Raw genomic sequence first — 22,966 nt, forward strand, 5'->3', positions numbered from 1 at the left:
AAACATGTGTCAGCATGTGTGTGTGTGTGTTCAGCATTGTGACAGGGTGCTGTTAGCAGCTATAAATTGAGCCCTTTGCAAGCCACCCTCCTGGTTCCGTAGCCGACCCAGGGCACTGGTGTAGGAGGGCCGTCGGCAGTTTGGGTTTGGAAAGGTAGCCAGGATCACTTGCACGGCAGGGAGCCTGCTGAGCTAATGAGGTTATTAGCTCACCAGCTGGACAGCGCTGGGAAGCAAGCCCTCTGAACGGCTGAGCCAGGAGCAGGAAGGGGGCTCTACACACCTGCTGCCACGTTGCGATGCATATGGAGTATAAACAGCAATAAAGATGCTTGGGGCAGGTACCGGCTGGGCTGCGCACGCTGCTGGATTCACCAAGGGCCTCTCACATGTGGTTTCCGGGAGCTGATGGGGGAGCCCGTTCACAGAGCCAGGGAGGCTCGAGAGGTGGCCTGTGAGAGGACAGGCTGAACCTGGAGCCGATGCAGTGGCTGGGAGAGCAGCAGAAGCCAGAGACAAGCCCTGCTTGGGTGGCAGGCGGTGCAACCGCCAACATTTCAGGAGTTTGGGACAAAACAGGCCCAGGGAGAGCAGCCGTTAGTACAGACCGTGACCAGCCCTGCCGTGGGGAATGGAAGTTGTGGGGCCTGGGAATGATCCCAGTGCACTGGGACTGACGGATTGCGCCTAGCGGGGGCTGGGATCCAGGCTTAGGGGCGCTCTGGTTAGCCCCTAGCTGGTGGGAGACGTTCAAGCCGCTTACGCAGTGCTGAGCCGAGAGCAGGCCGAGAACTACGGCGTGTTCATGGCTGCAGCGCTGGATTGGCGAGGCTTGGCAGCCGAAAGACACCCGTAGAAATTTAGGGCAGCCAGGTGGACTTGGGGGTAAGAGCCAGCGCATTTGTGCAGCAGTTGACTGATTGGGCCACCGGACGGCTGAGGCCAAGGGGGCAGGATGTGGAAGCAGTCATGAATGCCATGATATTAGAGCAATTTATGCAGCTCCTCCCAGATCCCTCTCAGGTCTGGTGAGGAGACACCAGCCAGAGACGATGGAGGCAGCGGTAACGTTGGCCGAGGAGTGTGTCCAGGCAGATTTCCCAAGGAAAGCGGCTTGTCCAGCACAAGCAGAGATGGGGGGAAAAGACGAGATTCCCTCAGGAGTGAGACCTGCGGGTGCAAGGCAGGAAGAAAATAAGGTCATTTTGATCAGCCAGGATACAGCCTGCTGCCCGTGCTGGGGAAGAGGCCCCATTCAGCGTGCTCTGCCGGCACATGGGACGTGCACTGCCGGAATACAGCAGCTGGACTGGGGTGAGGGGAAGCTCTCCGAAGGAGTAGAAGCAAGCCCTGTAACGGGGGAGAGGAGCGGGGCTGGAGTTGGAGTTGTGGGGTAACCCCCACCGAAGGAACACTGCTTCTGGGGATGGACTGTGGGAAACCCTCACAGATGGAAAGTCAAATGAAGGGGCCCCCAGTGGAAAGGGGGGCCCTAAGCGAGCTGGGAAGCCTGAAGGGGGATAGTGCTGAGGAGCAAGCACTATGAACAGCTGATCCAGGAGCAGGAAGGGGGCGTCACAGACCTGCAGCCATGTTGTGATGCACTGGGAGGATAAACAGCAGTAACGACATTTGGGGCAGGTACCAGCTGGGCTGCGCATGCTGCTGGATTCACCGAGGGCCTCCCAGCCAGGGTTTCCAGGAGCTGACTGGGGACCCCGTTCCCAGGGGTGAACATGTGGGGAAAGGAGCCTGTGGGCATGTGGATAAGTGTGTGCACACACCGCGAAGGGTATGTGTGTGTAGAACGTGTGTGTCCCTGGATTCCCTTTCCTCTGGACAGCCCGGCAGACAGTGCAGTTCTCCCCAGACAGCCCACAACAATTACGTATCTGTCCACGGCCTCCTGCCCACCCACCCACGCACTTGTGCAATTGCACACCATCCTCCCAGCCAGGCGCTCTCTTCCACTCCCTCCTGGGACCAGCCTTTGCACCCCGGGAGGGGGCAGTCCCGCAGCCCTCGCTGGCCCCACCGCCTGGGAGGCAAATGCCCTTGGTCTGGAGTAAGTGTAGGGCAGAGCCCCACTGTGGAGGAGCTCTGAGCCCCCTCAGCCCTGCGTCCTGCTGGATGCAGGCAGCTGTTTAGTCTTGTAAAGAGGGGATTCCCTCGGGGAGCTCTCCAAAGAGCATCTCTTCGTGGGGGAGGGTTGCGTGCTGCATGTGATTCCCTCCCCACCAGCAGCCGGGCTCTCCGTCCTGGAAACTCGCGGCTGCCTGTCTTAGAAACGGCCAGGAAGGCTCCACCGTGAGACCCAGCCCTTCACACAGATTTCCACCCCAGCATTTGCTGGCTGACTTGGAATGAGTCCGCGCTGTTGCCATAACAACCCCCAAATCACACAGACACATGCATTCCACTCCTGAAATCCACTTCATGGCGCCCGCCCGGGCCCCGCCGCTTGCTCGGCGAGGGGGGTGGCTTTCATCTTGTCCCGGGAACGGTACCTCTCCTTTCTCGCTAAGTCAGTGGCAAATGGCGTTTGTTCCATGCAGATCTTTGGCCCCCCCTTTTGTACCTTTAGAGTGCCTGGTTCCAGGGGCCTCGTCTCCAGGGAAGGGATGAAGCTGTGTCCTCGGCTGACCTGGCAGGAGTCGTGAACGGGAGCATCCTCCCTCTAACCACGCTGGTGGGAGCTGCACGCTGCCTTGCTACCAGGGAGAGAAAGAACCTCAGAGAGAAGCAGCGTCAGTCCGAAGCCAGGCGGAGAAAGGCTCTTGGAGGCTTGGAACAGCGGAGCGGGAGAGATCGAGCTGCCCCGGCACGGGGGTGAGAGGCCACGCCGGGCCAGGCGGCACAGTGAGCTCCGACCTCCAGCACCATTCCTGTTGGCAAAGCGCCGGCTGCAGAGCGAAATGGGGCCGCTGCTCCCACAAAGGGCAGGGAGGGGAGCATGGTGCTCCTTGGTCTCCCAGGGCATCGAGGACCTGGGCCCATAAACCCCGGCCTGAGTAGGGATTGCTTCTTGTTGGGTTTGGGGGTGGGGGGGCGGTTTCCCTACCAAGAAAATATCTCTTCCCACCCTGCGGAGACCTCCCGTCTCTTGGGGGTGGGGGGTTTATCTGGTTCACTGCACTCCCCGTGGGGCACTGACATGGAGAGCTGCTGCCCCCTTTCCCCCAGTGACCCCAATAAAGCCACGGGCCCTGCTGGTTCTTTTACAAACCTTTATTTCCATTCCTCTCCACCCCTCCCAGCCCGCTCCGTGCTCCTTTCACGGCTTTTTTTAGATAAAAACAACAAACCAGCTCTCTCTGACAATTCAGGACACACACAGATCCCCAGATGACTCTCTGTTCCCCCCGCCCCATTTCAACCCAGCTTCCCTCGAAGCCGCAGCCGCGAGGGGCCTTCCGCTCCGGGATCGTTAATGGCTGACACAAAAGGCAGAGAGGCCCAGCTGGCTCGAACGCACCTGTCAGGACAATACCACAAACGCCACCTCACTGAGCTGATCTGCCGAAAAGCTATCATGAAAAATCGTGGGATGGATCCCAGCACGTACACAAAATATCCCCTCCCCCCTCCCCAAACTGCCCTCCCCCCTCTCCAAAAACCAGATATGTTGCACACATTAAAGTGATACAGAACGATACAGAACTCAGAAGGGGGGAAGGATGAAAGAGTCTCTTTGCAATAACAACCTACAGGATCCAGTGAAACCGAGGCAGCGTCAAAGTAACGGGTCAATGGATATACAGCTTTCAAACCCAAGGCTAGGGGGTCCAAGGTAATAAGTTAATCTATACAGACAGCGTTAGGCAAATGGACTGATGAGCGGATTTCCTGCTGCTGCAGAAGGGTGTTCTCAGCGCGAGTGCCCATGCAGAGTGCCTGGGCTCAGCGGCCCACGCCAGCACAACAAAACCGTGAGGAAACGAGACGTGAAGTCAAGGGATATGGAACGTCCGTGAGATGGGCTCCCCCCTCGCCTGGCCACAGGAGCACAATCACCATCTAGAGCAGTTACAGCAAACGGGGATGAATTGGGAGGCCTCGTCCAGGAACCCTGGAGTGTGGCTCAGGAATTGCCCGAAGCTCTGTGGGAGCTGGCGCTAGGGAGATGGGAGTGGGGAGAGGTACCAAGCTGGGAAATGGCTTGAGTTGGCTCCAACGCCGTGGCACAGGGGCCTGCCATCCGGCCCTTCCATAGCAACGGCATCCCCACTGGGGAACCTGGAGATGTGGCGTGAACGGGCTGCAGGGGGTTCCAAGCAGCTCCCCACGGGGTCCCCCCCACTCCCACTACTAGAGCAGCCCCAGAGGGAACTTCCTCGGCATCTGGCTCAGAGCCAGGCTCCTCTTGGCCAGGCCTCTAGCTGCTGCAGCCAGCAGCTCTCCTTGCACCGAGCATGGGCTGGCAAGGACCAGACAGAACCCACATCCATGGCAGAAGAGTCGTGGCAGCTCCCTGACACTTGCCCTGGGCCCTAGAGAGTGCCTGGGCTCAGGGACAGGGAAACACTGATACTCCCAGCCTCTTAGGTGTCAGCCTTGGGCCTTGTCTACCTGCCGGATTTACCCTACTTGGCAGAGCAGAGCTGCAGCAGTGCAAACCCTTCACATGGGGGCAGCGCGTCTCATCCGGAGTCTGCCCGAGCGTAAACGCCTTGCTGCAGAGACGGAGGCTGAATCCATTTCCTGCATGCCCAGAGCCAGCATCTCCTCCCCGCAGGGTGCACCAATGTCTGCAGCCTCCGGGGAAGGTGAACCGAGAGCTGGAGCCACCCCACGGCCACCTCCTCTCCCCATGGAGCCCCCATCTGCTTCCTGCCCATTTCCACCGCTGCAAAACCAGCTCTGCCCTGAACCCCGAGGGGTCCCCCACCACACGCAGCTCCCTGTTCCAGACAGGCGCTGCCACACCAACTCCCACGCTCCCTCCCCACCCCCACGGCAGGGTGCACTCTCTCCCCCCCCCCCCCCGTGCTCCCCTCTTTGCTCCCACCAGTCACCTGACTCCATCCAACCAAGGTCACAGACCATGCTGTTCTCACCGAAGCTCCCTCCCGGAGCACTGGAGACACAAGGCCAGAAACCACCCCCCAACTAGATCTCCCTCAGTACCACTCCCTGCTGAGCTGGGATTGTGAACAGGGGGAGGAAAACAATTCCCCCTCCCGCGCATGAGGACAATGGATGGAGGTGGAGCCGGAAGCGGATGGCCCCCCCACAGCCCAGGATGGTTATCTTCAAACACAGTGCGGTGAGGGGGTTTAAAACAGCAGAAAACGGGAAGGCAGATCAAAACAAGGGGGGGGGTTGCATTAAAATGTTCACAGGAGATAAGGCATGGAGATGATAGGCCGGCAGGGGATGCGGGGGGGCTCTAGAGCATGGTTTTGTCCAGATCCACCTTGACCGGCAGCGGCCCCGCCTCCTCGTTGTCGTCTGCTGGGCAGATGGTGACAGCGATCACAGGGTGCAGAGAAAAGGGCGCCGAGCCATCCAGGTTCTCCAGGTCCTCCTTATCGCCATTAATGCTCAGCGGCTGGAAGAGAGCCAGAGCCAGACACCAGGTGACAGGGCGTGGCCGAGGACGGAGGGGGCTGTGGCAGCGGAGAGGGGGACGTATCACGGCAGGGGTTTGGTTTGCACCCGTTGAGGACCCAGCCCAGAGTCTTATCACCACGGCTCCCAGGGTTTCTGGGATTCATTTCCCAACTGGAGCCATGATTTAACCCCTCAAAATAAACCAGTCTCGGGCGCTGCTTGGCTAAGGTCAGGGGGTGAAGTGCCGGAGCCCTGGTGTACCCGGGGCATATGCGAGGATGGGTTACTCTTTGTGCTTTCCAGGCTCTCCTCCCCACTCAGTGTCCCCACCCAGCAGACAGTGCAACGCAGGCCAAGGGTATGAACTGCCCCCAGCCCACCCGGACGTCCCCCAGTGGGCTGTGGCTGGGTTCAGTGCCCGGTCCCAGCTCAGTGGCATCTGCACCGAGTTTGCCCTGGGATGCCGGCTGGCTCCGTACCTGGGTCTTGACGTGCTGGTCCGGAGCAGTCACCAGGCTGGCACAGCTCAGCCACAGCATCACCATGATGGAGAGGAAGAGGCAGGCAGCCAGGATCCAGCGAGGAAGGCCTGAGCGCCTGTAGCACCCCACCACCCCCCGCCAAAGAGAGAGGACAAGTTTATGGCTGGGTATCAGGGTGGAGGGGGGCACAAACAGGACTCAGAGAGGGCCAACGAGGGAAGGATTTCCCCTGGCTCCTCCATGGAGCATTCCCTTTGCAGTCTCACCCCTGGCCAAATAGCCACGCCCTTGGACCAAATAACCCCACCCCTCACCCAGATAGCCCCGCCCCTGGACCAAATAACCCCACCCCTCACCCAGATAGCCCCGCCCCTGAACCAAATAACCCCACCCCTTGCTAGCAACATTTTGCAACATTATTCTGCAATGGAAATCCCTATCCCCCCATCCCCTTTCTAGACCCTGTCCTCTTTCCTTCCCTGCCCCCATACCTCTCTCCCAATTTTCCAGGCCTTTTCATTCTGCCTCTCCCTCTGCCCCCCTCACCCTTGCGGGGCCAGGCCTGCACCTACTTGGACATGCAGCCCAGGAAGTCGTGCTCTGGCTGATGGGTCTCCACATGCTGGAGCTTGGTTTTGCTCTTTGGCTCTTTCACGGGGGGTTTCTCCAGCTTTTCCTTGGGGCCTGGCAGGACAACACCCAGACCCAAATGACTCCCTTGCCACAGCAAACTGGGCACAACCACCTGGGCCCCCAATGAAGCTGGGGCCGCTACTTGCGTGCCAAGGCCAGAAAGGGGAGGGTAGAAAATGGTACAAATAGGACTGCAAGCCCTTGACCTGGCTTACTGGATAGCAGCCTAGAACGAGACGATCCCCAAAAGACTTAAAATAATGATCACTCCAGGCTTTAAACAGCTCCAGGAGGCTGGGCACAAACCACCCAGCCCTTCACACTGAGGGCGCCGGCTCCCCGCCCCACACTGGAACGTTGCGACTGAGAGCTGTGTCTAGTCAGGAGCCCGTGTGCAGTGAGTTTGGTGGGTTCTCAGTTTGGTTCCCAGCAGCCAGGTGTCCACGGCACAAACCCACCCCCACATGCCTTGTGCTGGCAGCCTCAGCAGAGGCTAGAGACGGAAGGGGACAGGGCACCTGAGCTGCCTGACAGCGCTGGTGCCCTCCTTGCCCCCCGCATCCCCCCCCCGTCAGGACGAAGCCTCAGGACTGTATGTGGAAGCTTCCATAGCATGGGGGATGGTCCCAGGTCAGTGGAGGAGGGGCATGGGGCGGGATGGGTGATCTGCTCCTCGGGTAGGAGCCCGGCAGAGGCAGACACCAGGCCTGCACTAGGATTCAGCCCAGAGTGTGTGCATGTCCCAGGGGGTTAATCAGAGGCCACAGGCTCTAGAAAAACCGGCGCAGAGCTGGAACCACCTTTCCAGCAGCTCCCAGCCCCCTCGACCCACCTGGCCCTGCCCCTTGCTCACCTGTGTGGGGCTTCAGGGTGTTAGGACTGGAGACAGGCCAGGACTTCTCCATCAGCTCCGACTTGGGTGCTGGCATCTCGGGCACCGGGTACTCCATCTCCGGCTGGGACTGAGGGGCCGGCGTTCAAAAAGAAACAAAAAGAACCAAAGCGCAGTTAGTGACTGAGCCCCAAAACCTCCTGTGGGGGCAGGACTGGCCCATGGGGGGGAGGCACAGCTTCAGCTGGGGGGCATGCGGGATATTGAGGGCCAGATCCCTCCTGCGGCATTAACCCACAGAGACAGCCTCTCGCTGAGTCTGGGCAGCACCTGGCACAGTGGGGCCCAATCTCAGTGCCCGTCCTCGGCATCACCAGATACAAACAAGAACAGTTATTATTGTAGGGACGCAGGACTTGCCACAAAGGCTCAGACACTGGTTTGTCAGTCAGCCTGTCTGTCTGTCCGTTGTACTTCTGGGGTGCCTGTCACCTCGGCAGCATCTGAGTGCTGGATGGTACAATCTAGTCTAGCACCAGGCCATAACTCCATCTTGTAGCCCAGTATCCTACCTCCCTGCTGTACCAGAGCACTGACCCATCTAATGTGGTGACCCATTCCTGGTTCTGGCCAATATCTGATGCTTTGCAGGAAGACAAATATACCTGGTCACTGGTGAAATGCTCAGCATGGGTGAGATAAGAGGGAACCCCTTCCTGACCCCCTGCAGCATCAGCTTCTGCCCTGAAGCATGGGGTTCCATGCCCTGTTCCCACAGCCACGCAGGGCCACTGATGACCTCAGCAGCGTGAGCCTACCTGGAACACCACCACTTTGCCATCGTCTGCCTGCAGGTAGAAGGTCCAGGTGGACGAGATGAAGCTCTGGGCAGAGCTGACGATGTCGTTGCAGAAACTGGAGACCAAGTCAAACACAGAGAAGGACACGGGCTGCAGCTCCAAACTCTGTAAATAATCAAAGAGAAGAGGACCAGCTCGCTGTGCTGGGAACCCCCGCATCATCCTGCCCCACCCCAGCCCCAGCTCTCTAGCGCACAGGGCTCAAGGCTCTGCTCAAGGGCTCTAAAGCAGGTCTATTGACCAGACCATGCTGAATGACCCACTGCAGTGCTCTTGGCCTTAATGAGCTATGAACCCTCCTGAGAGCGAAAGGAATGTCTAGTGGTTAGAGCACTAGCTTACACCTTGGGAGACCTGGCCTCAATTCCCATCTCTGCCACAGAGTCTCTCTGTGACCTGGGGCAAGTCCCTTGGCTCCTCTGTTCCTCATTTTCCCCACCTGTGCAATAGGGATTACAGCCCTGCACCGTGCGGCTTAATCCATTGATGACATGGAGACCCTCGGATATTACAGTGAGGGGGACAGACGACAGCTAACCTCCATATAGCCCAGGGCAGGGGCTGGCATGAAACGCATTGGCAGGGCTCAGTCTAGGTCCCCCTGCACAGGCATCCGTGCCTTCTCGGAGGACCATTGGCCCCCGCACCGTCAGCCTCAGCATGAAGGCCCCGAGCTGAGCGGGCCACAGAGATCAGAGTCGATACACACCTGCGGGAGGCGCTGGGGATAAACAGCGTGGCTGCCAGCCCAGCTCCTTCCACCAGCACTAAACTCACATGAAAATGTTTTAAAGAAGAGGAGCTGAGATGCTGAGGGCGTTTCTCTCCTGGCAGCTTAGCCATGCCCCGGATACTTGGCTCTTTGCAAGGTTTGTTATGTTTTAAAGCATCCCTGCTGGAATCTGCTCGGCTGCTCCTTGCCATGGACATAGAACATTTCCCAAGGCTGGGAATGCCAGAGCCCCTCATTCAGTCAGATGAGCAAACAGGACAGAAATAGGTCGGGTTCTGTACCTGATTATCGTGCTAAATCTGCTTTGCCTGCTTGCCCAGGAATCCAAAGGAAACATGCTTTGGGTGGAATGAATGGAATAAGGGAAGGTCTGGAACACTGTCGCCATGGAGCAATCTTGTTTGGGACCTGGCCCTTCACAGAGTTCCATCCACCCGTTCTTTCAGGGGAAGCAGGGACAGATGCTTGTCCCCTTTACAGGGATAGCTGCCACTCTGATACAGCCAGCCGACTGAGGCTTCTTTCTCACAAAGAAAAACATTGACCTCTACCACTGATTCTGTGTTCGACCTTGGGCATGTCACTGGACCATTCCATGCCTAAGTTTCCCCATATTTAATGCTTGTTACCAGCCTCCCAGGGGTTCATTAATTAATCAGTAGAAAGCACTTTGAGCTCCTGGGCTGAGAAGCTAAAGAGGCAGCACTGTATGCCCATGCCTGATCCTTACTCCTCACTGCAGAAAGCCATCCTGCAAAGTTGAAAGCCTCTACCCGGGGCCAAATAACACAATTATTTGGGCAAAAGCTGAATCAATTAAATGTAATCATAGGTAAGAACCTTCCATCTTGGGAATTCAACAGCATCCCCTAGCTTAGCCCAAATCAAGACCTTGCGCAATGCAACGAACCTGCTGCCATTTATGATTTGATTTAAACAGCCCTGCATTGGGTGGTTCTGCCTCCAACAACCCAGACCAATCCACTCCCTGGGCAATGTTATTAGCAGGTTCCCTGTAAGCTCTGGCACCATTTGTCTGTCTCCTGCATCCCAGGTACCTGGTGACCATCAAATGCCCTGAAGGTGTGCCATGCAGGCGGGATTCTCGGAGGGGGAACAAGGACATGAAATAAACAAAGACCCCTTTTTGCTGTCAAATATTTGTAAGTATTGTTTGCTAGTGGGGAATTTCACTGCTGTGTGAGAGGCTGCAAAGACCTGAGATTGCAGGGATCCAAAATGCCCGGCTGCAGAGCCCAGAGCCAGGACAGCGTTCCTCAAAAGGGCTGCAGCTATTGGTGTAATGATACTGCGATGTGGGGGTATGGCACAAGGCTGCTACCATCTGGTGGCAAGTGGGATGTGGGGCAATTGAATAGGGGGGGACAGCGGCCCAGACGTCTGTGCTCCAGACAGGCGGCCTACGAGGAGTTATCACAGCTGCCTCCATCTTCAGCCAGCTGATCTGCTGAGTGTGCGTTGGGGGAAAGGGGGAGATGTCAGGAAGGGGAAATGGCAACTGGGCTCTACAGTTTTCCTGTTTCAATACGGTTTGCAAAGCATGCTGGGACCTTTGGGGGGCTGGAAAGCACTAAAGCTGTCTTTCCCAAAGGGCAGGGTGCGCCCCCGCAGAGGGCTTGATGGAGTAGCGGGGGGACATGGACAGACCTCTCCCCTCTTCTCCCAAGTCTCAGCTTTCATTTCACAGAGGCCGTCAGCCTCTAGCTGCTACAGCTGGGACGAAAACCTTCCAAAGGTGAAGTGAGCGTACAGGGCAGAGTGACGCCTGCCCGGGCCTGCAGCGACCCTGAAGCAGTAGCTCCAAGATGGTAACTGCCCCGTCCACGCCACGAGGTGCTAGCTCAGACCCGCTCCCCCCGCTCATCACAGCGTGTGAGAAAGGAGAGGGCAGGTCAGACCGTGCAGATCTGCACCAGCATTTCCCAGAATGTGGGCGGGGGGATTACCGGCAGGAAGGTGGCATGGTGGGAGATGTGTCCATTACAATGGAAAAGCCTTTAACACCACGTGGTGGGACTGCAGGGAGAGAGCGACTGACTTAGTCTTCCCGAAGGGCAGGCTGAGACCCGTTCGATGTGGCTCCACCCAGGCGTCCAAGCTGTGCCCTGCCCACTAGCTCTCACTGCCTCTGTTGTCTGCTCAGGGGCCAGGTCTGCTGGGATCCGAGCACACAGCGCTCCCTCCTCCTGGGGTTTCTGAGCCAGAACTTGTCTCCCAGCCCCCTTGTTATCTGCTCCTGGCCCCATCACTGGAACAAGCTCCAGGGTATAACCCCCTTGGCGTGCGGCTGGGCTCTGTGCAGAGAAGCAGCAGCTGTACTGGACACCAGAACCACCAGCAAGCTTTAAACCCCAGGTTTGGCCAGGAGCGACACTCCCTCCCCGCTGCCAGGCACAGCCAGTCACTCCTCCGAGCCTGTCTGCTGTGGCAGCTGTCAGCACAAATACGTCTGCAGCTCTCTCGCCCACGTGTCTGCCTGCCCTGGCCCCCAGACTGAGGCCCATCAACAGCCCCCACCTGCAGAGCAGGATCCACTGCCCCAGCCACAGGAGGGCGAGTACGGATCCTCCTGCGCCCAGGCCCTGAGCACAGCTCCCAAGGGAGCAGCCACGTGTCTGCTTGGAGCAGCATGGGGGCCCTGCGTACCGGGGAGCAGGTACTGACCACGCACCCGCAGGATCCTGCAATCCCAGACCAGGCCATGGGCCCTCCTAGCCCCACCTCCTCCCGCCAATCCCCAGTGCTGCCAAAGGAGACAAAAGCTCCCCACAATGCAGCTGGGCGGAGATGCAGGGTGCTGTGCATGGGGCCAAGGAGCAGATTTGCTCCTAGCCCCCGCTGCTCCAGGCAGTCTCCTTGCGCTCTGCTGCAGGAGAGGTCTGATCATTGCAGCTTTGCCATGCAACTGCGAAACAGAGCGTCCAGGGGCCCGGTCTCAGGCAGCTGCCGCCCAACGCCCCGCAGGGCATGCGGAGGCCAGAGGATCCCAGGGCTGAATCCACCCCAGTGCTCTCCATGCAACGCCTCGTGCTGGGGCTGAACGAAATCCAGCCCCTCCCCGCTGAAAACAATAAAAGCTGCATCTGGGTGTTTGGGTAGCAACGCCCCCTCGCCACACGCCCCGGGCCCTGCCAGGCACTGGGCTAACAGGCACGGTCTCACATGCCTCACACACTCCCAACATGTGAATAAGGATCTGAGGGTCGGGGTGGGGGTTGCAATCAGCCTGGGGCGGGGGGGTCTGGCCCTAGATCGGCTGCACGGTTGTGGCATCTCCAGACCGTCAGTACTGAGGGGCTCTGTCGTGGCTGGAGCAGAGGTGGGAGGAGAACGGGGTGACAAACAGGGCAGCTTCCTACACTGTCCTTGGGAGAGCACATTGCATGGAGCATATGCCTGGCTGATGCTCCCCCGTGGACCAGGGACTGTATGCGCTCCACTGGGGGGCAGGGTACCACAGCCCCTCCGGGAAGGGAAAACAGCTGGGGGTGATGACAGCAAATCACTCAGATCACAGGCTCCCATCTTCTGGTCCAGCCTGGATTCTCCCGAGTTGAACAGGCTGAGAGAGGAGATTTGGCTGAACAGCTCGAGCTGAAACTGATCTAAAGACCGATATGAACTTGTAACCAGGGGAAAAACCCAGTTGTGGGTTTGAAGGACAGACCGCTACCCTGGCCCCAGGCCAGAGTCAGGGTGACCTTGTTAGAACGCAGGTAGGGCTTTTTATTGGTTTTACTGGCTTTCTCTGCAATGCTTTTACCCGCCAGGATAAATGCGCTTGCTGAGCAGAAGCTGGGGTGGTAGCTGGTAACATGCTGGTCACAGCCCTCGGAGAGACAGCAAAGCAGCCATGCTGGCCGGTTAGGCAGCCTGGCTTGCTGGGGATATCGCTGTGTAGAGCAGAGAGCTGGGGAGTGAGACACGAGCCGAATGACCCTCCCTGACACAGCCTCAAGGGAGCACCTAGGGGGAAATACAGGTGCCATTCCCCTGAATCTCTCAGTCCTCCACTCCAATCACTAGACACAGACCAATCCCCTCCAAGAGGCAGGAATAGCACCCTGGAGTCCTGCCTCCCAGCCCCCACTGCTCCGTTCATTAGAGACTTCCAGAGCCAGGAGTCCTGTCTCCCAGTGTCTTGCTTGGCTCACTCACTAACAATCCCCTCCAAGGAGGGGCAGAGAACCCAGGTGTCCTGTCTCCCTGTTCTCTGCTCTAACTGCTGGATGGCACTGCCTGGCTGAGGCTCTGAGGACACGGCAGCCCAGATGCCTGGCTTCGTCTGGAACAGATGCACCATGACTCACTCACATGGGGACGTTCCCAGCCCTTGCCTTCCCCGCCCTCTGCCCACAAGCACTTTGGAGAAGGAGCCAAATGCACGAGCTTCGGCCTCCTGGGACGGACAGACCACGGCGCTCTAATCCTATTAGAGCCGGTTTCCAGAAACCGTGTCCTTGTGCCACTTCCCACTCCCAGCTCTGGCGAATCTGGTTCCCCCCACCCCCGCACTGGTACAAGAGGGCATTGGCACCGGTGCTGCACTGTGGACAGGTGCCAAGAGGGGACAGAGCCCTGCATCGCCCGCCCAACTGCGCCAGAACCACCACCAGAAAGGGGGGGAACAAGGTCAAATGCTCCCGTCACGCACCCTCCAAGTGCAGCCAGATCCACCCGCTGCATTTCTAGGGGGCTCCTGGCTGTGGCCCTTTGAACACAGCTGGGTTGGGTCCTTTTTCCCATTGCATCTTTTGCCAGCACGAACGATGACAAGGGAAAAGGAAGAGAGGAGGACGTGCTGTGGACGGGGGGGGGTTCCACCCATTCCTGCCAGGCCGAATCAGTGCAAGGTCCATGTGACCTTCCTCTGCTCCACTTACCTCCAGGATGCAGAGTCTAGACAGAGGGGGCAGGGCAAACTCTTCCTCTATCCTTCAATCAGACAGCGAATTCCTCTGCATCCACAGATCCCGCCAGCCCTGCTCTAGTCTCCCCAGCTGCCCCAGTGGATGGTCTTCCTCCAGGACAGCCTGTCGGCTCTGTACGCCCACGGCACCCTGAGCCGACAGGCGCCGGCAGCAGAGCTGCCTGGGCTTTGTCTCCCGAGAGATAACAAGGGCATGAGGAGGAAGGTCACGGCCCGGTACCCAGCTCGTCCTCCCCTGTTCCTCGGCATGAACTGCTGCCTGCCCCATCCCACTGAGAGCTGGGCTGCGGACAGCAACTGCCCAGCCAGAGTCACAACCCAGATTTCCTCATGACACAGCCACCGAATGGGACCGTTGGTTACCGCCGCTGCAATCCCTCCGACCCTGGAACGGGCGGGGCCCTGTCTGCAGGAGGGAGCCTCCACTCCAGGTGCAATCGATCCAGGGTTTCCCCCCCGCTGTCCCAGGCGCCAGGTGGAGCTCACCCAGTCTGCTGGCCAGATGGCCAGCTCAGCACGGCAGAGAGAGGAGCACTCGCTGGCTTCCAGCCCCCGCCGGAACGGACCCTGGCTCTCATCCTGCCCCCAGGAGCCATGGGCCATGGTGGGAGCTCCCTGTGCAGGAGAATGAAACTCCTCCAGCTCCTTGGCTTCCCTGCCGCACGGCTGAGCCGGAGACGGGAGGGGCTCTGCCAGTGCTCCTCTCCCACTATGATCCATAGGTGCTGCACCTAGGGGTGCTGGGGGGGCTGCTGCACCCCCTGGCTTGAAGGGGTTCCCATCACACCCAGGGGTTCACAGCCCCCCCCACTATACAAACTGTCCCAGCCCCCTGCTACGATCTGTTCTTCTCAGGCCCATCACCCAGGTAGCAGAGCCCCTTGGCACTAGGGAAAGAGGAGGCTGAAACCTTGTCTTTCCGGCTCTGCGTCTCGGGCTGCTGCTTCCTGCATCCAGCCGTGCAGCCGAACTGCTCCTCGGCGCTGCTGTAGGCTTCGATACAAGCTGCAAGACAGGAGGGGAAGGGAACAGTCAGGGCCCGGGCACCCCGCAGCCGTTGGACACGAGCAAATTCGGAGCTCAGGACAACAAGGGGCTGGCAGCATGGTCTAGAGCCAGGCAGAGCGCAGCGGGGGTGTTGTGCCAGGACACCCACAGCCCCCTACTATGCCAGCCCTGGGCTCCCACGGGCAGCTGTCAGCGTTCTTCGGCCCTGACAGCTATTCCAGGACTGGGCTTCTCCTGCCAGGTCATGGTCAATGTCCTGTGACGTTCACAAACGCCCCCTCTGGACGAGGATGAGACCCCCCAGCTCTGAGTCAGACACCCAGCTCAAGGGTGTGTCCACCAGCCAAACCCCGTTTGACAGCCCATCGGAGTCACCCAGAGAGCGCCTCGCCCAAAGCCACCCCCCTAGGCCGAGCTGGGCACACTCAGGGCTGCCTGACAGGCTCCATGCCCTAGTTCATTTCTGCCCAAAGAATAACCAATCATGGCAATCAGCACAACGTTCCCAGACAGGTCTCAGCTTCCAATGGGACACACCCGGATTTCCCGTAAGCAGAGTCTTAACCCATGCCGGAAAGGCCCAGTCCCTGTTCCAAGCAGCTATCCTGAGATCCCAGCGGCGTGGCATGGGGGGGGCGGGGGGGATCGTCTCCCCTACGATACCTTAGACACTGAGGCCTTGTCTACTCTGTGGGGACATTAAAGCCCCCAGAGCACTTTTCACAAGAGTAGGGGGGTTGCCCAAATAGCTTCAGCTGAAAAGTCCACGCTCCCTGGTGCTGAATACGGCTGCTCCGCCCCACCCCAGAGGCAGCTGCAGTTCAGTGAGGCTGCAAAGTGCTTTGGGATCCCTTGTGATGAGAGGCACTGGGGGGTTAGCACAATGTCCCTGGGCCAGGGAGGAAGCCCAGTTTGCTCACACGGTGCCGGGAACTCGCTGGACAGCCTTCGGCCTGGCGGGGGGATTCGGTCGCTACTGCAGGAAACTTCCATCTTCGCAGCTGCCTGGCAGTGAGGCTAAAACTGCAGAGGTGTGGGGAGTTGGCTTCAGCATAGGATCCTCCCCTCCCTTTTCCCACCCCTTTGAGAGGCTGAAATCACGGTTGGAACATTATTAATCCCCTTGGTATTTGCTGTGGCCATAGCCCTTATGGGTTCATTTGGGGCCTTGCATCCAGGTGACTCTCTAACTTCCAGGATTTGCACTGGGGAGCAAGCGGAGCCGGCCCGGATTTGCACCAGGGAGCGAGCGGAGCTGGCCCGGATTTGCACCAGGGAGCGAGCGGAGCCGGCCCGGATTTGCACCGCTGGTGCATCACAGCCATGGAACTTTGTTTGGACAGCATGGGAGCGCAGAAGGAGCAGAAGCAACCTCTGTCCTGACAGGAATAAGTGGAGAAGCCACTTCTGGACAATGTAACTGGGGGGCCACGGGAGAAGAGGGGAGGGGAAGTTAGTTGGCTGTACTGTTCTTTACCTGATTCACATTCGGCTCTGGTTGTGTTCAGCTCGGCGCTCGCATCCACAAAGTGACAGATGGAGAACAGCCGGCAGCCTCGGTAACAGGCGTTAAGCGCAGCATCCTGGAGAGAGGAAGGAGAGAGCTAGGAACTGGTACAACACACAGCGCAGTGGCTGCACCCCAGCGCCCTGCAAATACCCAAATGCCCCTGGCGACCCAGCTGTGCTCTGGGACTGGGGCAGCAGGGAGAGGGCGGGGCGGGAGGGCGCTATGCACTACATGGGACCAGGACCTCCAGGGCTTGGATCCTTGGCGCCAGCTCCAGATCCTTCCTCCCTGTCAATGGACCACAAGCACCAAGACCTAGCACCACGTCTAGGTGGTGGCACTGTCTCCCAGGAGGGGTGGTGGAACCCCAGTGCGCTGGGCATTTACAGTGAGGCTGGACAAGGCCCTGCAGAATATACTGTAGGGAAGGGACAGGGCTCCCAAGGGAACGGACTAGATCAGTGGCTTACAACCTGCGGACCATGGACCCCGCAGACTATGTCTAAGATTTCCAAAGGGGTCTGCACCTCCATTTGAAATTTTGTAGGGGTTGACAAAAGGTTGAAAACCCCCTGACCTAGAGGAGAGCAAGCTGGCCTCCTGCACCTCGAGCTGGCATGACCCCACTGGGCAGCCCGCAATGCTGCGAATGTTTCTCTGAAAAACTCGGCGTGATGTTGGAAACATCTTGCTACCCGAGAACTATGGGTCTGGCGAGCCAACAGGACGTGTGTTTCTCACACGCACACTCTGTGGGCCCGTGCACGTGGGGGAGCCTGCGTGTAGCTGTGCACGCACATGTTCGCAGGGGGAGCACAGTTCCGAGGGCACCTTCGCCCCCCTCCCAGAATCCTGCCACGGGGCCGGGCCCCAGCGAGAGCTGCGCCAGCCTCAGCAGACACAACAACTTCAGCAAAAGAACCGAGGTGCCGTCTGCTGCTCTCTTCTCCTGGGCGCTGCACCCAGCCACCTGCCCCTCTATCGTCACTGACCAGCAGGGGGGAGCTCGGGGCCGCAGCAGGACACACAGCCCCCTCCTCCCTGCCTACCTGTCTTTGCCAGGGCCCGATGCTGCCAGGCAATCACCCACAGCAGCCTTGTGAGGCGAGGCCAACCCTGAGCCCTCTCACCTGGGCTCACCTCTGCCCCACACGGCCACTGAGGAGGCTGCTTGGAAACCAGCCGTGTGACGCATCCACCTGCAGCATCCGTCCTCCTGAGTCTCTGTGGCAGCACAGCTCAGGCCCTGCACTTGGCACGGGGCGTCCTTACACGTGTGCGAAGTGTTGATCCCTCCCTGGTATTAGTATTGCCATTCATTATGTGTATTGGGATCATGCCTGGCTTGGATCAAGGCCCATCGTGCTCGGCTCCGGACACACGCATAACAAAAGGATGGTCCCTGTCCCACAGTAAAGTAGCTATACCACTACATCGCTCTTTTCATGAGTAGATTTGAAATCATTACCCCCATTTTACAGATGGCGAAACTGAGGCACGGAGTGAGGCAGTGACTTGCCCAAGGTCATCTAACAGGCCAGTGGCAGAGCCAGGAATAGAACCCAGATCTCCTGAGTCTCAAGCCAGTGTTCTAGCCAAGAGACAGCAAACAGACACAACAAAGACCAGGCAGGAGCCCCCAGGAAGAAGGAGATATTCCCATCAGTCTGCTAAGCACCTGTCTCAGACACTGCTGTGCATTCTGCAGGGAGGGTGAAAGAGGTGAGTTTTAAGGCAAGATTAGCAGGAAGTCAGAGTGGCCCTGGACCAGCAATTGTAAGTAGGGCTGCAGTTACTCTTCTCTACGTGCGTGGCGATCTCACTACATGAGACTAAATGATAATAAACCTAGAAGAAAAACAAGGGCAAGAAATGAAAACACCTAGGAATAACAGCATTGGCTGGCAAATGGAGCCCACAAAACTGCACGGTTAGTTTTCAGAGACCACAAGTGATTTATTCCAAAAGAGGGCAAGGAAATTTTCCATCTCAACCAGTCTATCTTTTGGCCCTACATGGTCAGCAACCTCCCAGCCTGGGATTGTATTTCTCTCCATGTGTATTTTTCTATGGTTGCGTTTGAAGACAGACAAAGACACACTATTTACCTAAGGTTACAACTTCATAACCTCTGCTTTGCACAGAACCCCGGGGCTGAATCCCAAATCCCCTGAACCCTGTGCCAGGAAATGGGAGTGCAGCCCTGCATTTCTCATGCTCAAATGCTGCACGGACAATGGCATGAGCCTTTAGAAGGATCTATTTTACACTTCCTCTTCGAGGCTCCATGTACCAGACAACTGGCCTGTACACTGAGGGAAGCCCTAGGGCATGGAAGCACAGTAGGATCATCCTTGCTAAGAAAGGGAGACCCACCTTAACACCATGCTGTCCAGGGTCACTAAAACAAACAACTTTTATCGCCGCCTGCCCAGCTTCTGTCTGGGCAAACAAACAGCCACTTGCAAGGGGATACACCAGAAGAGCCCAAGTTGCCCAGTTTACATTTTAAGATGCTGGCTCTTCCCCTGAAATCACTGCTTTATGCACGTCCTGTCTCAGGGGAGTTATTCCAGCAGGAAGGAGATGCTGGCATCCAGGTGGATTGCAGCAGCATCCAGTCCCCTCCATTCTCTGCTACACCGCGGGCGGCCACAGCCTTGTGCAAAAGCAACCCCGGGAATTCTATGGCACAGCCCAAGGCTGCCTGGTTTTTTGAAGCATGGAGGTGCAGTGGGCAGAGGCGACAGATCCCAGCATGCCGGGTTCCAGCAAAGGCACTCGGATCTCCACAGAACATTGCATGTTGGGACCTGTAGTCTCCACAAGCCGCAGCGAGGTGGCTGCAACCAGCTGAACACCATACAAGCCGGCTGCTGCCCTCACACGCTTGGGCTAGTTGCTCAGGCCGGCAGTAGGCTTTTCCTTTTTGCAGTATGTGTCGTACTTCAAACGGGTTTCACATTTTAAACATGTCTTTGCGAGATATAAAGTTACAGACCCCCCTCAAATGTTTTCGATTTGCACCCAGCTCCTTTGACTGAATCCCACAGGGACTCCACGCTTTCACCTCCAAAGCAGGATCGCTAACCAGAAAGCAGCCCAAATGGCTTGGAAATCAGACGTCCCAGTTCAGAGTAACACGAGTTCTCACATGCATGCACGTACAAAAACCTACCCAGAACAGCCCCAGCCCCCACCCCACCCCCCAGCTCCTGTTCATTTGAGCAAATCCTTCCCCCAAAGCATTATTTATTGCAAACAAACGATCCAGAGAACAAAAGCTAAGATGGACACGGAAAAATCTTGGACTTGGAGTTTTTAAACTATTTTTATTGTTGCTGCACAAACAAAAGTCGGTCCCATTTCTAGATGAAAGGGAACGACACCAAGTGCAGATAAACCTGTTCAATATATTTTCAAAGGGTCAGTTACCAAGTCTGGGAGGACAAAGACCGGATTCTTCTTCCCTGATGAGTGGCCAGAGTGGATACCATGGCTAGGGGTGGGGAGTATTTCAATTACTTTTTAACTAAACTATTACTGGTGTATTATGGATGGCAAGTGTCTGACAACACCATGCATTTTCCCCCTCCCTTGAACTGGTTTTAACAGCAGAAAATGTGGCTGGTTTTAAAACAATCACGTGGGCTTTTCCCCTGCTGTGTTTGGATGTATCACATGGATCTTTGATGGCCTTTTTGACCTGCGGACGTATGGCATGGTACATTCATTACAGCAAGGCGAGGCAGCCTCTGATCCGAGGCCTTAGTTTGAAGTTATTAGTTTAGAAGCCAGAACTGGGGTTTTTTCAATGATTATTGTTTGCATGGTTCTTGTCATTGCAGCTCTTACGAATGATACTCGAGCGATTTCCTGAGAGCACTGCTGGCTCCAGCACTAACAAGAGCTTCGTCCAGTGCTGTGCACACACCAGTGTGACGAGTTCGACGGTTCTCAGCCAGGAGGCGCCGCCACGGAGGATGCATCCGGGAAGGTGCCCTACGGGTGCAGTGCTCTTCTCTCAGGCCTGGGTTTTCCGGGGAGTCGGGTGGGGAGGGGAATGCATGGGCACCTTTCAGCTGAGCCTGTGAGGGGGGAGCGGTGGGAGAGAGGGCCGGTGTCCTGCTGCATAACACAACCAGATCCAGCCACGGGCTTCTGCTCGTTCATTGGGTTATAAAACGGATGAGCAGCAATTTTACCAGCCCCGTCCGATCGCCCGCCCCCAAGCCCCGCACCTGGGCAGCGGCGTCTGCCCGGGCACCTTCCGCCAGTCCAGGAGCGTCCCCTGGATGAACGCCCTTCGTGTAGTGACAAGCTCACACCCCCCTTCCCCCGGCTCAGTGTTTTTACACGACCCCCCCCCAGGCGAGGTAAGGAATCCATGGGCAAGGCTTTAAAACGGGAGGTGGCAGGCCGGAGGCCCTGGACCCTGCATAAGCAGAAAGAGGCAGAGCCGGGGGGGGGGGGTATTCCACAGGACAAACCTTCTCCCTGCTGCAAAAAAAATTAGACCCCCCCCCGCCCCCTTCCTGCTTGCAGAACAAATCGATGCACGAACAGTCCTGGGCTTTGCCCCTCCCCCTTCAGACAGCAGGGCCCCCCCGCGCCCCGATACCTGGGCGCGATGCACAGCCACGGGAAGATGGGCGCCTCCCCGCGGGTGTTTTGCTTTTGCTCACAGGCTCCCCCCCGCCCTTGAAAAATCTGTTCCTCTAAGCCAGCCCCCCCCCCGGGGAAATAACCCGCTTTCCCCGGCCGCCGGGACCGGGCTCGAACCCGCCGCACTCACCCGGGCCGCGCCTGGCGGCTGGCCGCAGCGCCTCTGGCAGGCGCCGATGTCCCCCAGCGGCGGGGCGAAGGGAGCCTCGGAGCCGGCGGCGGCCAGCGCCAGGCAGAGGGCGAGCAGGGGCAGGGCGCGGCGCCCCGCCATCCCGGGGCTTTGCATGGCTCCCCCCGGCCTCTCGCACTGCGGGGCTGCAGCCCGCAAGCCCGGGGAGAGGCAGAGCGCGCGGTGCCCAGCGGTGTCAATATCCCCGTGACGTGCCTTGCACAGAGCAAGGGAGTCTGGGAGAGAGAAGGGGGGAGGAGACGGGGGGGGGTTGCGGGCAGCTGGGGATGCAACGGTGCCACTTGCATCCCGGCTGCAGGACCTGCGCTGGAGCTGCCTGCTGGGGAAGCAGAGAGCCCGAGCCCGGCCTCCCTCTGCAGCAGGGCTCCAACACCCTTCCTGCACTGGGGCTGCCCCCCAGGCCCTGGGAGCGACCGCTCGCATTTCCTTGGTGGATGAGCGTGCCCGGGATTTCCCTGTACGGGAGGATGGGGCAGCCCTGGGGCTGGCCTGGCTGAGAAGGGATCCCCCCTTGGCGTGAATTCTCATGCCAGCTGACTTGCTGCGGGGAGAGGAATGGAGCAGGGTGGGCCAGAGGCGGGAATGAGGCGATGGAAAATGGCAGGGGCAGGTTAGCGTGGGGTCTTGGGAGATGCTGGAGAAACCAAGAGAAGGGCGGAGAACTGGCTATCCCCTGCCAGTGCCGTTCTATAAGCCAAATGTATCCTCTAGGTACTGGGCAGTCGGCACATCCGAAACGTGGACAGACGGAGTCTCCCAAAGGAAGCAGTGGGAGCCCTGTCACTTGAGTCTTCAGAACAGGACAAGGGAAAACCGTGAAGATGGTCAGGACAAATCCTGCCCAGGGCCCAGGCAAGGGGCTGCATGATACCGAAGAGCTCCATCACGCAGCTCCAGGGGGTATTGCATTTCCCGGCTTGGAGTGCAAAGGCAGAGAAGATGTCAGGGCCACCTGCCCATCTCGTGTCTTGGAGTCTCCTAGTTAGCAGAGATGCTCTGTTATGGGGCAGTCATCTTGCAAGAGGGCCCAGGCGGGGCTCTGGAGGTTCACTAGCTGATGCATGACAGGAGGGTTTGGGTGAAGGCGCCTTTCCTGGGCTATTGGGTGGAGAGGAAATCCCAGCATGCTCCCAGGTACAGGCCCGACACTCTTATATTAGCATCCCTGTCTGCAAATACAACATCCCCTGTGCTGACTGGTCACGCCAGCCAAACCGTGGGTGCATGGTGGCCTTTAAGGGATGCACCCCTCTGCAGCTGGGCAGCACCCAGCACACAGCAGGGGAAGCAGGGAGTGAGGGAGCTCGGCCTCTCAGATGCAGCTCTCTGCTGCAAAGGGCACCTGAACAGCTGGCCAGCTGCTCCCTTCCTCACTGCTGCCTTCCTCTGCTAAGCACTTCTGATCTTCCCCCTCCAGCCAGGGCCAAAGCATGTTAGGAGGGAGCACAAACTACTGAGCATTGGTGCGTGAGCCAGGCGTTTAGTGCGATTCCTTTGGATTAGATGATTATTGATTCCGGTGATTAACTCTTAAGGCCCCAGGCATTTC

General features: G+C 58.2%; 1 protein-coding gene across 4 annotated transcripts; it reads right to left on the reverse strand.

Annotated features, from left to right (window-relative positions):
- Positions 1–3,238: 3,238 nt before the first annotated feature.
- Positions 3,239–21,528, reverse strand: TMEM59L (transmembrane protein 59 like). 4 transcript variants are annotated; one of them, XM_074939157.1, is made up of 9 exons: positions 21,358–21,528; positions 16,530–16,635; positions 14,955–15,049; positions 8,319–8,465; positions 7,522–7,630; positions 6,607–6,719; positions 6,033–6,173; positions 5,417–5,551; positions 3,239–3,475 (listed from the first exon to the last, which is right to left on the reverse strand). In XM_074939157.1, exons 1-9 carry the CDS (start codon positions 21,511–21,513, stop codon positions 3,428–3,430), a joined length of 1,050 nt encoding a protein of 349 aa, XP_074795258.1. In that variant the 5' UTR covers positions 21,514–21,528; the 3' UTR covers positions 3,239–3,427. The 4 variants fall into 4 exon arrangements, with proteins under 4 accessions (XP_074795258.1, XP_074795261.1, XP_074795262.1 ...); XM_074939160.1 differs by having other exon boundaries at positions 3,241–3,475; positions 6,033–6,150; positions 6,608–6,719; XM_074939161.1 differs by lacking the exon at positions 3,239–3,475 and having other exon boundaries at positions 4,995–5,551; positions 6,033–6,150; positions 6,608–6,719.
- Between the last annotated feature and the right edge of the window lie 1,438 nt (positions 21,529–22,966).

Source organism: Natator depressus, chromosome 25 (genome assembly GCF_965152275.1).
Source record: "Natator depressus isolate rNatDep1 chromosome 25, rNatDep2.hap1, whole genome shotgun sequence".
In the NCBI taxonomy this organism is placed as follows: Eukaryota; Metazoa; Chordata; order Testudines; family Cheloniidae; genus Natator; species Natator depressus.